This window comes from Meleagris gallopavo, chromosome 1, assembly GCF_000146605.3.
Source record: "Meleagris gallopavo isolate NT-WF06-2002-E0010 breed Aviagen turkey brand Nicholas breeding stock chromosome 1, Turkey_5.1, whole genome shotgun sequence".
NCBI lineage: Eukaryota > Metazoa > Chordata > Aves > Galliformes > Phasianidae > Meleagris > Meleagris gallopavo.
In genome coordinates, this window is record NC_015011.2 from 138613192 (window position 1) to 138629176 (window position 15985).

Sequence of the window (15985 nt, forward strand, 5' to 3'; positions counted from 1 at the left end):
CTCATACTGCAGGAGTCAGTGAAGAAAGAGATAATCGAAGGTCAAAGGGCAGTTCCTCAGCATTTTGAACTGATTACTCCTGCCTTACTGTACTACTTTTGTGCGACTGCCTATTTTGATGAACATTGCATGGAAGATGTCAAGCATCTGAGCATGAATTCTCTTAGGTCTCAGAATCAGTAAGTTCAACATTATTAAGTTTTTGTATCCTTTTCCCAAAATGGAAAGACAAATGCTAACTGAAGGCTGAGTTCTATTAAATAATACAACTTTATTATTATCATCTAACTTTATTGCTTTAGTCATCAGTAAGAATTATACAGTTTAACATATGCACAACACAGACACTCACAGAGAGAGCACCAATCCTATCAATTACACGAGCACTACAATACACCAAATCAAGAGCACCACATCTTCCATACTTTCAACTCCCACAGCCAAATTGCCACCTGCATGAGTTTTCAGCCAGCAAAAAGTAAACCTCCAATAACCAGACAGAATTGTTAAAATTTCCAGAGTGTTGAGACTTTATCAACTCCCAGATAAGGTTACATGTTGCATTGTTGAAGGTTTTAAGATTATCTTTGCAGATATGGAACCAATATTTAAAGAGCTTTTAAACAGTGTCTCATTGTGATAAGAGGCTTTCTGAACACAAACAGTCAAGTATAATCACTGAAGTCATTTTAAAAATGGAATTTAAAGGCCTAGAATAATAATGCAGTCCTGCCAGTATTTTCCATAATGAAGAGGGATGTCATAGGCAAATTAAAATTCAATTAAGATGATGGACATGAAGATCAAAAGGCTTTCCCCAAAAGAAAAGGGCAAAAGCTTTAGATTGGCTTTTCAGAAGAACAGGTGTCTTTGTCACATACCATTTATATGTGCAGTGAACACCTTTTTGCATTTGTTTTTCTCTCACCAGCTGTACTGGAATTTTCCATTTATCAAAATAAGATGAGTAGTATTAGAAGAAAAGCCAGAAATGACAGATAATCATGCTTACTACAGTCCTGCACAGCATCTAGCACAAAAGGAATCTTAACTTTGTTAACAGCTGCTATTATCTGATTCTCCTCATTATACGGAATTTTAAAGCTCTAGAATCAGGTAAATCTTACGAGCCTTTTACCACACATTGATCCAGTTATAATTACCAGAAAAAAAATTGTTTCCAGTTGACCCAAAACTTTCTATAAAGCCATAGAATAAAAGAATAATCAGTTATAAATAGGCCTTCCCATAGAGCTGTGCAGGTAAAGCTGCTACTCTCTAGTAGCCTGTGTCCAGAACCTACCAAAACAGTACGTAGAAGATCTGAGTTGAAATACCTGCTATAAATCTGAAAAAGAACTACTAAGCTTCCTCTCTCTTATTGAGAGAGAAAGTCCAGTTTTTGAGAAAAGAGTACAGGCTTCCCATTTGATGAATCTGTTTGTTTTCATTAATAAAGCCTTAAATCAGAGTAAACATCTGTGTAACAATGTAAAACAGTTTTACCTAGTGGCCTTTCCATTGCATCTTCATCACTTCTTTCTCCCATTCCTGGAAGCTCTGATCAGTTCTTACATGAAGCAATTCCTGCTCAAGGCTTTCCTCTTCCATTCAGCTTTAAGTGGGAAAACTAAGGGCAGAAACTTGCTCAGTAACTGAAGTTCCTATTTTCTGTCATAACTTACATTGGCACTGCTGAAACATATGAGAGAACACAAATGCCCTATATAAATCTCCTTACAGACACAGCTTTTAAAATTTTGGCAAATTTTAGCAGAATTGCATTCCTCAAACCAACTATTTGGTGTATGCAGAAGCTCAGTCATGGGCATAAGGTGCATCTCTCAAAACTAGTACACCTGCAGAACACATTTGCCTGTAATCCCAGCCCTTCACACATCAGGTTGTTTGCCAGCTGAATTCATCAGCAGCCAACTGCAAGAGAGCCCCTGCCACAGATGTTTCCTTTCAGACAGCTCAGGAATCTAACAGGCAGGCAGAATTCATATGTATGCAACCAATGCTGAAATGTAAATGAGTAAAAGCAAAGAGTCAGTAAGACTATTTCACAGTTACTTTTCAGTATTTCTTGGGAAGCTAATCTTAGCTACGTATATTTTAACATCAAGAATTTTCTCTCCTTCCATCCCAGATTTCCTTTTCATAATGCCCTCTATAAACTTTCAATTATGTAGTACCACTTTTTCCAGACAAACAAAGAAGAACTCTTCCATCTATATTTATAGTAAAGTTTAAAGTTACAAACAAAATCACTGACATTAGATGTAACTGCTGTCTCTTTTTTCTAGATGCTATAAAGAAGCAGGTAATTGCCTTTAGGAAATTAATTGTCTGAAATAAAAGATTCTTCTAACCAAAGCATAAATATACTAAGAAGTATCTCAGAATCTGAATTAAGCAGACAGGAAAGATTCATAAGTCTCATTAGGAGAAATATCACAGAAATAAGCACTAGACAGCCATAAAAGACAAACTGTTAAATTGTTTCTCTCCCATTGTAGAGCTTAGTACGCACTTACTGCTATTCATGTTTTATAACTGCTTGAGTTAATGGATAAATCAATTATATAATTGTCGGCAGAGGGACAGATCTGTACAGGCTTAATCTGCCTAGATATGTTTGCTGAAGTGCCACTAAAGTAACTTGCACAAGCTGGCAGCCTCATCAATCCATCACAGAATTCAAGAAGGCAATTAAGAATAAAGCAATTTGGTAGTTCTACATCACAAACGTACAGCTGGGCTGATATTTCTCTATTTAAGTGTTGTTTATTTCCACTCCTGAGGTATGCCGGGAGATAGTGTCCACAATCAAATGAGTGATGTTAATCATCGCTGAAATGCCATCACATTCACTGTTGCTTTCTTCCTGGACACCAAATTTGTAAAAGCACAGTGAATAACATGTGCAACAGGAATAGGCAAAAGCTGCCAGCTGTGTTCACAGGGTACATAGTCCTCAGCAGGTAAGAATCACAGAATGGCCAGGGTTGGAAAGGACCTCAAGGATCATGAAACTCCAACCCCCCTGCCACATGCAAGGCCACCAACCTCTCCATTTAATACTAGACCAGGCTGCCCAGGGCCCCATCCAATCTGGCCTTGAACACCTCCAGGGACAGGGCATCCACAACCTCTCTGGGCAGCCGGTTCCAGTACCTCACTACTCTCTGTAAAGAATTTCCCCCTGACATCCAAGAACGAGAACCTAAGTAGAAAACAGGCAGCAAAACAGAAGCTGTACAGCTCGGTGTGTCTGACAACCATTGCTGAAATGTTGCTTTCCCTGTCAGTGTAAGGGAAACTTGCAGGAAGCAGACAAATTTGCTTTTTGTTTTTTGATCCGTTTCCAATCTCAAAAGTATACTGTAAAAAACAAATAAATTAGAGGGCTGTTTGAAATCCAGCACTCCTGAAACAGATAACTTCCTACTTGATAATACTATACTCCCTACAATGTACCAAGTTTTAACCACGACTGTAAATATTTCAATGTCTGTGGATATGGTTCCAGTGCCCTAACAACACATGAGGAATTCTTTAGCATCAGTGCTAAATTTGTTGATTTTAGCTTAATAATACACTGAGTTGAGAATGGTTCAATTCTTTTTCCAGAAAGGATGTTTGGTGATCTAAGATTTTATGCAATGAGTTGATGTATTAGCAAACCTAAGAGAGAAAGAGCTGGCATTCATATCTTTCAGCTGAGACTGGACACCAACAGCTAGGACAGTCCCACTGTGCTGGTTCTGGTGGATGGGAGCATCCTGCGCACTGCAGGATTCAGATACATGCTTGGCAGGAGAAGGTAGCAGAAGAAAGCTCATGTAATGAACTCCATCTGAGCAATAGCAGGTGATATCCCACTAGCTCCTCTCCTAAACCACTCACCACTGGTTCCCACAAGATAACAAGTATTAACACATTTAGGAAAGCTACCCTTGGCCTTGAGTCTTGCTGAAGATTTCAAGGTGGGCTGATCAAGAAGTTTAGTTTCAACAAGAAGCAAATTCAAGTGCATTTAGATGCAGATTAAAGAAGAAAAAATCAGAAGAAAAGAAATATAAGAAAAAAAGAAGAAAAAAAAAAGTATTTGTTACAGCCATACTTTTAAAAGCTAATGAGCCCTTTAAGAGACTTGGTTTGAAAAAATAAAACATTCTGTTTGGAAGAGAATGTAAGAAGGAGAATGAGTTTTCTGCCTGAGATCTTGGAGCCTTCTTTTCCTTTCATCCACTCCTTATTATTTTGCTTTTTGTCCTATAAAACATATCATAGTCACACAGATGTGGCACTAATCACAGGGCAGGGCTTGCCAGCTGCCAGCTAGTCTGACATTATCCCATCAGGCATCCAGCAGTGACTTAGGAGATACAGCCATGTAGCTGATCCACTTTTAAAGAAACAGGTGCCATGTGGGCATGCTGGGAAACCCTTTCTATTATTTCCCCTCAATGGTTCACTATTAAAAGTAAAAAAATAAATAAAATAAGGTAATACCTATCATTTTGCACACTGAGTTTAGGCACAAAATGCTGAGACTTTTAGTGAGAGTCTTGCTTATTGAAGATAATTATGGCTTAGCTTATTAGTCTAGCAAAAAAAAAGTTAAGTATGGAAAACTAAAGATGTTTGGGAGTCATCTGCTGTACTTCACATTTTGGTTTAGGTTTTAGTATAAGAGCTACATTTATATATCTTGGCTATAGATAAAGAAGCATCATAATTCCTCCTTTTAAAATATTCCCAGTTTTGGAGAAGCTCAAGGGTGTAAAATAAGAAAGAGACCAGTGGCTTGTAGGGCCTGGAAAACATGAGATTAATTCATGTATGCTACACAGTCAGAAGAACTGTAAAATATCCTAGCTTCCTAGTGTTTTATTCTTGTTGCTACTGTTAATGCTGCTGTTTTGGCATGAAGAACTCATCTAACTTTTCTAGTGGATATTTATTTATTTATTTATTTATTTATTTATTTGCTTGGTATATTACTTTCACAATGTTATTGTGTTGTTTAATGCATGAATATTCACACAGCATCCACCCAGCAGGATGATAGCCACAATTCTATTACACTTACATGGCAGGGTTTTGGTAGCAGGGGGCTGCATAGGTGGCCTCTGTGAGTAGAGCCCAGCACTGCTCCATGTCAGAGCAAAGCCAGCTCCAGCTACTCCAAAAGGACACACTGCTGCCAGAGCTGAGCTATGGATGACACTGTTGGTGTCTCTGGGAGGGCAGATTAAAGGAAAACTTGCAGTACAATAGCAGCTGGGAGAGAAGAGTGAGAAATGTGAAAAAACAGCCCTGCAGCCATCCAGGTCAGTGCAGAAGGAGGGCAGTAGGTGCTCCAGGCAGAAGCTCCCTGAAGCACAGGAGAGGCCCACAGAGGAGCAGGCCATCCCCTGCAACCCACAGGCACCACATGGAGCAGATCGCCATATGCAGTCATGGAGGAGCACACGGGGCAGCAATTAATGGGGTCTGAAGAAGCTCACAGCCCATGGAGAACCCTCACAGGAGCAGGCCTCAGACCAGAGATCGCATCAAAGGGGACATGTTCTGCTTCAGCTTGGCCAGAGCTGACTACAGCGGGCTCCAAAGCAACATGCCAGCTCCACAGTCCCACACCCTGTGCCCAACCCAGCAAACAAATCTCCGTTTTCCTCTGTTCTCACCTCCCAGCGCTCTTCTTCTCCAATATCCAACATTTCCAGCATAAGCTGGAGCAAGGCATGAGAGTGCCAGCTGCAACTGGCAAAAGTTGGCTAGGAGGACCATAAATCTGCTCCCCAGCAAGCCCAGCCCATGACACCTCTCCTCCCTTCCCCAAGTGACGGATTCAGCACAGGGGTAGATGTGGCCTGGAGTGAGGTTAGACACAGACATCTGGTCACTGGTAATGGGCTGAGGGACATGAAGATGTCAGGGTGTCAGGTGTCAGCTCCTACAGCTGTGCTGCATGAGCCAAAGCCAAAAATACAGGCAACCTTTTAGCAGACTGTAAGAAAATTCAAGGCTAGGATCCTAACCATTTTAAGGACTACATGGAAACTGAGAAAGAATGACAAATTGTGCAACTAAACACAATTAGAATGTTGTCACTGTACACCAGTCATAACTTCTATTACACCAGAAATACAGTCAAACTTGGATCACATTCCATTCAGTATGACTCCCTGCATCCAGTAGACCCTTGCACCTGAATGCAGTGGCACATAGCATGATGTGACACTTCACAGCTCTGCCTGCAGCACTCCCTGGACAGGTCTGAGGATTTGACTGCTCTGCTGCAATTGCAGAGAAGTTCTTACAATTCCCTAAAATGCAGCCTTGTGCAGTATTTAGAAGGTGAATCTTTTATCCTTGCTCAGAGCTTCTACCCAGGTTTTTTTGAGTATCAGTTACTCCTTTCAGCCCTGTACATCCTTGTTACACACACATTGTTCACACACAAGCAACTTTCCTGGAGGCATGCAAGAAATTCAAAGAATGACATCTAAACTTTCTTTTCCTCCTGTGATTTTCATTTTGTTTGCTTAGCTATTCCACGAGCCTCCTTTACACCCTTAAATATTAACACAGGCGTTCTCTCAATGTGGGATTCCTCATTATCATATGAATAAATGATTGATTACCACCATATCAAGCAAGCACAACTTTTATAACCATATGAATCAGCAATGTGCCAAACCCTTAAGGAATAGTAACAGCGTCCAGGTATTTATTGAACTTTATTGCTTTCTGGATCATTTAAAAAGAGTGGCTGACAAACAATCATTTACACAGGCTTGAAAATTTGCCTTGGATACTCTGAGCAGTTCTGCATTTCAAAATGCAGGCTCACTTACTATCTCAGCATTTTAACACCAAGTTGCTGGACAACTCCACAGCTTGTCCAGCTGTGGACAACTCCACAGCTTGTCCAGAAAATGCTACTATTTGCAAGGGTACATCTTGTGTGTTACCAGAAGATAATTTTAACCAGACTTTGAGTGTAATTTTAAGTACTGTTCTAACAATCATGCTGGCTTTGGTGATGTTCTCCATGGGTTGCAATGTGGAAATTAAAAAATTTTTGCACCACATAAAAAAACCCTGGGGTATTTTTGTGGGTTTCCTCTGTCAGTTTGGAATTATGCCTCTCACAGCCTTCTTGCTATCACTGGCCTTTAATGTGCTTCCTATTCAAGCCGTTGTGGTGATGATCATGGGATGCTGTCCAGGAGGCACAGCCTCTAATATCATCGCCTACTGGGTGGATGGTGACATGGACCTAAGGTAAGAGCAACTGTTTTCTAAAATGTTCGCATGGCTTTTTGTAAATTTTGTGTTGAAAAGGACTGTCTGATTTTTTCTTGTCTTGGTTGATGTGTGAAACTTTCTTCCTGTAGAGGTATTTAGTTACTATAGTACAAGTAAATATAAGGAGACTAGAATTATTGTTAGTTCTTGATAACTAATATTAGGGTGATATCATAACAGAATTATGAATATTAGAGAATGTCTTTGCTGTAAGATCTCAAATTCTTCATAAAATAGTATACTAAGGATTATGAACTCATTGACTAAGTTAGACTTATATTTTTGATTTTGTTTCTCCAAGACCTTGGACATTAAAAAAATATAATAAAGATTTTTTCATACATAGTTCTATGTATGAAAGAGCAACTATGCAGCAGTTTATTGAAAAAATGTTTCTTAAAAGAAACCACCTTTGGAAAAATATCTTTCCTCCTTTTGTGTTCTGCACAATGAACAGACAGGCCTTTCTCTTTGGGAACTAATACAAAAGAAAATCACTTTTGACAATTCTACGTGCTCTTGGCACCTTCTGCAAAGTCTTCAAACTGAAGGAAATATTTACAGGTGAAAAGCTACTGATTAATGCAGCCCTGCACATGAGCTGCTTTGGAAAAACTCCATTGGATTAAGTGTGATGGTCTCTGACTGGGTGCTCCAAACTCAGAAACAAATATGTAGGATACGTAGTGCGGTCTTGGACATCAAACGCACTGTAGAAGTGCACCATACTCCTGATGAAAATTTCTTGGGGCGTTCATTAACTCTAACAGCTTTTAAAAATGAGCTATCTTTTTTTCTTTTCATATCCTGATTACTCTGCCCTAAAATAAACAAGCTAATTTCTCCATTTCCTGCAGAGAAACATAAATTGGAGCATTCATCCAATTTATCATATGCCACTCTGAACTAGAAGTGGAAAAAATAATAGAAGGAAGAAAGATGTGGAGTCAGAGCAAATTGACTAAGAATGTTAATATTTGTGGGTTTAATAAGACATTTTTTCCATCCTTTGAAAACAGTGAACATTTCTGTTACACACAGGTGTTAATGTAATGCCTGCGTTCGAATTATGTATTAAGTCAACCCCCGCTAATCACCAGCTTCCTCACTGTGGAGGAAAAACCTATGATAGTAGAAACTATAAGACAATTTATTTCAATGAATGTGGGTCTGAGAAAACATAGATAAAAAGACATCCAGCACAAGTCTTAAATTCTGTCCTAATCTTTCCTTGGAAGAATACACTGAGCTAAGCTGTTCTTTGTCGGATCTGCATAATCAGAATCCTAATTGATGATGCTATAAATATGAGTAGAATTCATAACTCATGATGGTGGCAGAGGGTGAGGTAAATTGGAAACACATACTAAATATTATGTTATAAATATTATTAGTATACTAAAAGCCTTTACCTTAAGATTTCAAAGGCTTTTGATCACTACATTTTTACAATAATTCAAGGACTAGAGGAAACAGGAGGTACAGCAAGTGATGCAAGTCTTCATCATCAGTCTTGATAGAATAATAGTACAAGTAGCTTGACTGGTTTCTGTAGCCAGCACAGCATATCAGAGTAAGTTTTGCTTTTAACTGATATTTTATCTTTGTATGTAATAAGCCACTGACATTATCTACCGTCCTGCTTCAACACTTGCTAGTGCAATTAAACCATAAGCTAGAGCAAGAATTAATTTTCTACTATTTGTGTAATCACTGGAAGGTGAAGTATGAGGTTTTGTATGTTTCTTAGTAGTTCAGACCCAGATGATAACCCCTGAAATTTCCCATAGGGACACCTGTTTTAGACATTTCTTGCTAACTCATAAGAACAACTGCTTCTGCGTTACCATTTCCTCTCCTCCATAGCTCCTCCAGGAGCTGTTGCAAGAGCAGGAATTCAGATTAGCAAATGAGCAGTGTTTACAGTAGAATGTAGATATAGAAACTATAAGAATATGTAGGAAATATAGACACATGAGTTCTTTATCAACTTGGGTCTTTATCAGACCTGAGTAAAAGACCATTGCTCTTTTTCCTTTGTATGTAAGAATTCTCTTTCCAGAGTCTCCTACCGAATTATATCCAACAACACTGAATCAGAGAGTCAAAGGAACCAAAACTAAAGCAAATATTTCTGTTGTTTCTGTATGAATTCTTCCAGATATCTCTGAATGTATCCAGTTTGTGTATCTATAGCTTCTGTTATGAGGGTAAACTACATCAAAGAGCTGTCAGAAGGGAGGCTCATGAGGAAGTTTCTAAAGTCTCCCAGCCTTCTGTCATTATTTTTACCTCATAGGAGAATGATTTGAAGGCAACATTTTACCTCCACTACTCAAAAAAATCTGACTATATCCTCCATTTCAATCTGCCTTTTTTGCTGTCTTATTCTGTCTTCTGTTGTCCAGCAGAATGCTCATTTTTCTACGAAGTATACCAGGCTCAACAGATTCAAGACTTGGAACAGGTTGCCTAGCAAGGTGCTCGAACCCTGGAAGCATTCAAGGCCAGGCTGGATGAGACCTTGAGCAACCATATCTAGAGGGAGGTGTCCCTGCCTATAGCAGGGGCTTGGAACTAGATGATGTTAAATGTCCCTTCCAACCCAAACCATTCTATGATTCTATGATTCTAAGACTTTATATTTTAACACAGAAACATCTTTGAACAAACCAAGGAAGCAACAATACTTATGCTCAACTTCAAAGTGTAATTATCAGTACCTGCTCTTTGGCCTAGGGCAGGAAAAGTCAGAAAAGGGAAATTTACTATGTTGTACTTCCTAGATGATTAAGGTGTTTTTTGGTTTGGTTTGGTTTGGTTTGTTTTTTTTGGCTTTTTGGCTTTGGAGAGAAATTCTAAAATATTCCAGAACTGATAGTGAAATGGAAAGTGGCAGTTGATCCAGGTTGCTGACCTTTCAGAGGCCAGCCAGTCACCACGCGTACAGACTTGCCAACAGTCCTTCCTGATGTTGCCACTCTGCTTCTTTGTTTGTACTGACTTTTATTGTACTGTGCTCTGCACTGAAACTTATTGTGTAATGTCTGCAGAACGTGTTCGTATTTATGTGTTTTTTTTTCTTTTATTTTTTTCAGCAGGAACCATTCTTTGCATTAACTTTTTTTCTAATTTGACATATGGATAAATTGGCTGTAGCCAGTAGTATTTCTTGTATATCTTTTCGTAAGCTGCTAAGTCATAGTAAGGAAATGAAGAGAGTATAGACTAGCATGAGACAAATTGCCACTTAAACCAATTTCTTTGCAGTATCAGCATGACAACATGCTCCACACTTCTTGCAATGGGGATGATGCCACTCTGTCTTTTTGTTTATACTAAGATGTGGACCGATTCTGATGCAATTGTACTCCCCTATGACAGCATTGGTAAGTCAAGCGAACCACACTTTCCCTTCTGACTCTCCTTTATTTTCCTTCTAGTAACAACCACTCTTACACTATCACCATCCTGCACAGGCACAAAGAAATTACCTCAGACATTTTAAAAATATGTATTTTCCTACTTTTCAGTGATTTTGGTGGGAATTAGGTACCTAGATCACTTCACATCATCCACAGCTCTTCAGATCAAGTATTTTTTGTCATAATAAACACAGTACAGTTATTTTTCGCAAGTTCATGCATTCTTTTCTTTTTAAATGGTTTAGAAACCTGCGTGGTACTGGGATAAGAATAATTCATACAGAAATAGCTGCTTTCCCTGGATGAAAGCATTGGTAACAGCTTTAAGGCACAATCCTGCGAAGAGCTAAGAGATGAGGCTGTATCTGGCAAAGTACTTAAGCACATGTGGATAATTAAACAAGCGATTAAAACTGCTGAGTCTCATTGAAAAGCTGCAATCTACACCACCAGGAGTGGCTTCATTTGACTTCCTGTCAGAAATCTCATCCAGCTACAAAGAGAAAACAGTCAAAGTATTTAGAAATATATGCTCCAGTGCTTTGCAGAACTGTAGCCCTGTTGCTTATCACATTCAGTTCCATGTTGTGGTTATCTTACAAAGCCAGCAGAGTCACTTTCATATTCTTCAATTTCAATTCCCATTGTCATGGGGAAAAAAAAAGAAAAAAAAAAAATCACATATATTGTTTGTGCTTTCAAAAACCATGCTGGAGAAAGAAGGCCGGAACAAAAGAAGATCTAAACCATTTGTTGATTTGATGCAGTAGTGAAACACCTGCAGACAAAGTGAACATTTAATATAGCTACGTACATCACAGGATAGTGGTGATTAGTGCACTCAAATTTCTGTCTGCCTTTTTGATTCAGGTGAATGAGCATGTAGCTCAGCTGAATGACAATTACTTCAACAGGTTGCCAAAGATAACAGACTGTAGAAAAACAAATGGGCAGGTGCAGGTACAGCGTGCATGTGTTGGAGTGTGCATACCAGAAACATACACTGTAGGCTTTCTCTATACCTCTGGCTGCTCCACGCAGTGCATGCTCCCATCATGAACTTCTATATGATATGTGGGTTTCTCTTTTCTCTTTTCTTTTTTACAGGAATTTCACTGGTAGCTCTTGTAGTTCCTGTTTCGGTTGGAGTATTTGTTAATCACAAGTGGCCCAGTAAAGCAAAAATAATACTTAAGGTAGGATTTTTACTGCTGAAACATTGGTAATTATAGACAAATTATGAAATTTGTAGCACCACTGAAGCAGCATATTACTATTCATAGTATTCATATCTGAGAGTCTGGGAGTTTTCAGCAGAAAACAAATGAAATACTGCAGAAATGTATTTTTTTCCCCCTGCACATACGTGCATTAGCCATACATGTTATTAGAAGCCATCATCAAAGAGCATACTTTTGTTTTTGGCTAGAACTATGCTAGCAACCGAGTTCAACTTTATAATGTAAACTGAAAGTTGGAAGGAAAATCATTCAGGTCAAATGGAATTTTCCTTCAAAATAGTACAAAATGAAGACCTTCTAAGTCAAACAAAAACATTTCCACTTTTAAACCAATTTATCATTTTTTGGCAATTTTGAGCGTGATGTTGATTTAAATATGCATATAGATATATGTGTGTGTATTGAAAATGTTCCAATATTTAAAAAATATAAGAAAACCATTCAGAAAGTTCAACTATATTTGCAAGATAGATTCAGAAGCATTGAATCTATGATTTTTGGCAAAAACAGACCTTACCAAAATAGTAATAGTAATAGCTTATCTGCATTCTATGTTAACAGAAAATTAATCATTCTGAATATTTTCCTGCTCAGTTCAAAGTGATTCTCAGATGTGCCAAGTATCCTTGGCCTTTATTGACCACCCTAAGTTAATATAAACATTTTCTACATTTTCTTAAATAAAAGTAACCTGACAAGTGGTTACCTATATTTTATTATTCCTTTTCTGCTATCAGCTCAGAAATTACAGAATGCAAATAACGTCCTTTTAAGTTCAAGTAATTTTCACGAAATTTTTATTTATCCTGTTATGTTTCTAAATGTATTCACAGTGTACATAAGAACATGAATAGTACTGAGGGATGATTTCAAAACAGTGCTGTTCCTGCATGCTCAGTTAAGGGAAAGTCATGGACTTGAGCTCACATGAGAAGATACTCTACTTTCAGCAAAAAGCAATTTTGTCATCATTTGTACTGAGTGGGTGAGCAACCTACAGTAGATTCCACTGCCAGTTTGCTTGATATTGGACAATGAAGCATCAAGCGAAGACTGAACTGTAGCTGTCAGATTAAGGTCCAGATAGTGAGAAATGAAGATAAGAGCACAAAGACAATGTGAAACAGAATAGCTTGTCATGGCTAGACCATGTTTCTTTTTCCTAGGTGCATTTGGTTAATCTCTCAGTCAAACAAAAGCACTTGTTGACTCAGTGCCCTTAAAAAGATTCAGTCAAAGGTTGATGAAGCCAGTTCAATGAGAATACACCTTTTAGCTGAGAAATGGATTTCTCCTTCACTTAACCATAGATATCTGCTCATGAGATCTCTTGCAACCATAGACCATAATTGAGATATTGAGATAAACTGAATATTTACAAGAGAATGTGTTATCCTTTACCTTGGCAAGAAGCAGTGAGGATCTCAGTATGTTCAGCCACAGAAAATAAGATTAACTCAGTGACTATGTCTATATAGAAATGCATATGAGCTCACAGTCAGTTCTCATACACAGTATTTTCAGCCACAATAAATATTTATTCCTTCACTCGACAAATAATTTCCTAGCACCAACAATCTAGCATCTAATTAGCATATACTATGCTAAGCCCCCAGGTGTGACTGTTCAAAGAGTGGGAAGGAAAAGTGCATTATTCTAGCTATTAGACTACTATTTTCCCAACAATTCTGGGAAAAATCTAGTACCTGTGTTGTTCCTCATCTATGTTACAGCTCTGAAGTTTTTAATGTTTAGTTTTAGCTGAGCTTTGATCTGTCTGTAGTCACACTTTGAAGTACATTTTACAGCTCTATTTTTGGGAAAATGGCAGTGATCTAATCTGTGTGATTCCCATGAATTAGATGGCAGTAGACATTTAGCTTTATGTTTAATAAGATGTTTCAGTGGCTCAGTTAAAGACATTCAAAGGAGTGTTTGACATTGTGTTTGTTGTCACAAAATTTCACTGAAGTCTCTTATTCACACCATCTTTCCTCTTTTTTCTGACAGGTTGGTTCCATAGCAGGAGCAGTTCTCATTGTCATTATTGCTGTGGTTGGAGGAATACTCTACAAAGGCTCGTGGGTTATCACACCTAAGCTATGGATCATTGGTACCATATTTCCAGCAGCTGGCTATTCTTTGGGATTTTTTCTGGCTCGTCTTGCTGGTCTGTCTTGGAGCAGGTATAGATTTCTCTCTGACATAAACTTATAGTCTTATTTCATCTGTGAAGCAAGCTTTTATTTAAGGAATAATCAATGCTGAGAATGCTTCCTAAATATTCGTTTTGCAACAGATCACTCATTCCCGAGCATGTTTCTAGTGTACAGCATGTAAATAAAACTTATAATATTTACATTTTTATCTATGGATTATGACTAGTATTTCCTCCTGTCTTTCTCATCTGTGCCCATGTCTTGCACTTCAAAGGAAGTGAGCAGAGTAGACCTAACAAACAAATGGGTTGTGGCAAGTAAAACTTCTCATGAAGAAACAGCAGCCTACAACTTAGAGTATTGTTTCAAAAGAGAGGGAGAATAAAGTTTCAGATTGGATACCAAGAAAAGTTTCTTCAGTGAGAAGGTGGCTGGGCACTGGAACAGGCTCCCCAGAGTAGTGGTCATAGCCCCAAGCTGACAGAGTTCAAAGATTATTTCAGATGTATGGTTTGAATTTTGGGTGGTCCTTTGTGGAGCCAGGAGTTGAACTTAATAACATTTGTGGATCCCTTCCAACTCAGGATATTCTGTGATTCTACAATCAGTAGTGTTGACTATAGCATATAATATTCCCCTGCAATTGCTTAATTGGTATAAATTGCATGTGTTCTGGTTCTAAAAATTCTATCACTTGTAAGCTGAGGAATGCTATTTTTTCATTTATCTATGTGGACCCTGACTTTGCAGATACCTAGTAAAGAAGAGGAATGCACAGGATGCTATTTCACAGTTGTCATTGTGTTATTCCCTTTAGATGTCGTACGGTGTCTCTGGAAACAGGCATGCAAAACACTCAGCTCTGTTCAACAATTGTACAGCTCTCCTTCAGCCCTGAACAACTTGAACTGATGTTTACTTTCCCACTCATCTACAGCATTTTCCAGCTGTTGTTTGCACTAATGATTTTAGCAGGTAAAGTACAGATATTTTCTGTTAGAACTTTATTATTATTGCTATCATTGCCAGCCTCATTTTCTGTCAACATGGAGAAAACAGGAACATACAGTTGAGAGAGAAAAATAATCAAATGGAAAACAGTTAACTTAATAATGACTCAAATTATCATTGTTCATCACCACTGTGCTATGTCCTGTATGTAACTGGGACAATATAAGGATCAGTTTAAGATTTGTAAGGCCCTTTACTTTTCAGAACAAGGGAAGCAATCTCTGTCACCTACAACTGACTACAGAAGTATACCTTGGGCAGAGATTTGTTATTACCCTTTCCTGAAGAAAGGCAAATGTGTCTTCTCTAGAGCCATCTACCACTCCAAAGTACCTGAGCTTACAGTTTCACACCAGGACCATCCTGAAAGGCATGCATCTTGACATACATCAAGAGAAAGATTAGCTTCACAGCTAATATGAGAAAGGAAATCTTCTGTTATAAGGTCTCTTTTTACTTCTACATACACCTCATATGCACTGCACTACAAGTACACACCTAACCTACTGAGGATTGAGACTTTATCCTTTTTGTTCACCCCCAAAACTAGCTGGGACTTTTTTGCTCCCAGTCACAAATGAGCCATCTTACCAGGCATCTGGAGCACTGTCCCAGGGACACAACCTGGGAGCTGTATCCCAAGTTCTTCCCGAGGTGGCAATTGCATGAGAATGGAAGAACAGTTTTTCCTCACTTTGGCTTGCTTTCTGCCAAACAGGATTTGTGTAGAAGACTGAGTCCCACAGATCCAGCCAATTGCCCAAAGGCTTTCCAATAAAGATAGGCAGTTCTTTTAACAGGAACAAAAAGCAGTCATGCATTA

General features: G+C 38.5%; 1 protein-coding gene across 1 annotated transcript; it reads left to right on the forward strand.

The window, feature by feature from the left end:
• The first annotated feature begins 6788 nt into the window (after window positions 1-6788).
• On the forward strand, window positions 6789-15946 carry SLC10A2 (solute carrier family 10 member 2). The gene is made up of 5 exons (XM_010728628.3): window positions 6789-7302; window positions 10597-10715; window positions 11859-11947; window positions 14003-14178; window positions 14969-15946. Exons 1-5 carry the CDS (start codon window positions 6857-6859, stop codon window positions 15222-15224), a joined length of 1086 nt encoding a protein of 361 aa, XP_010726930.1. The 5' UTR covers window positions 6789-6856; the 3' UTR covers window positions 15225-15946.
• The last annotated feature ends 39 nt before the right edge of the window (window positions 15947-15985 follow it).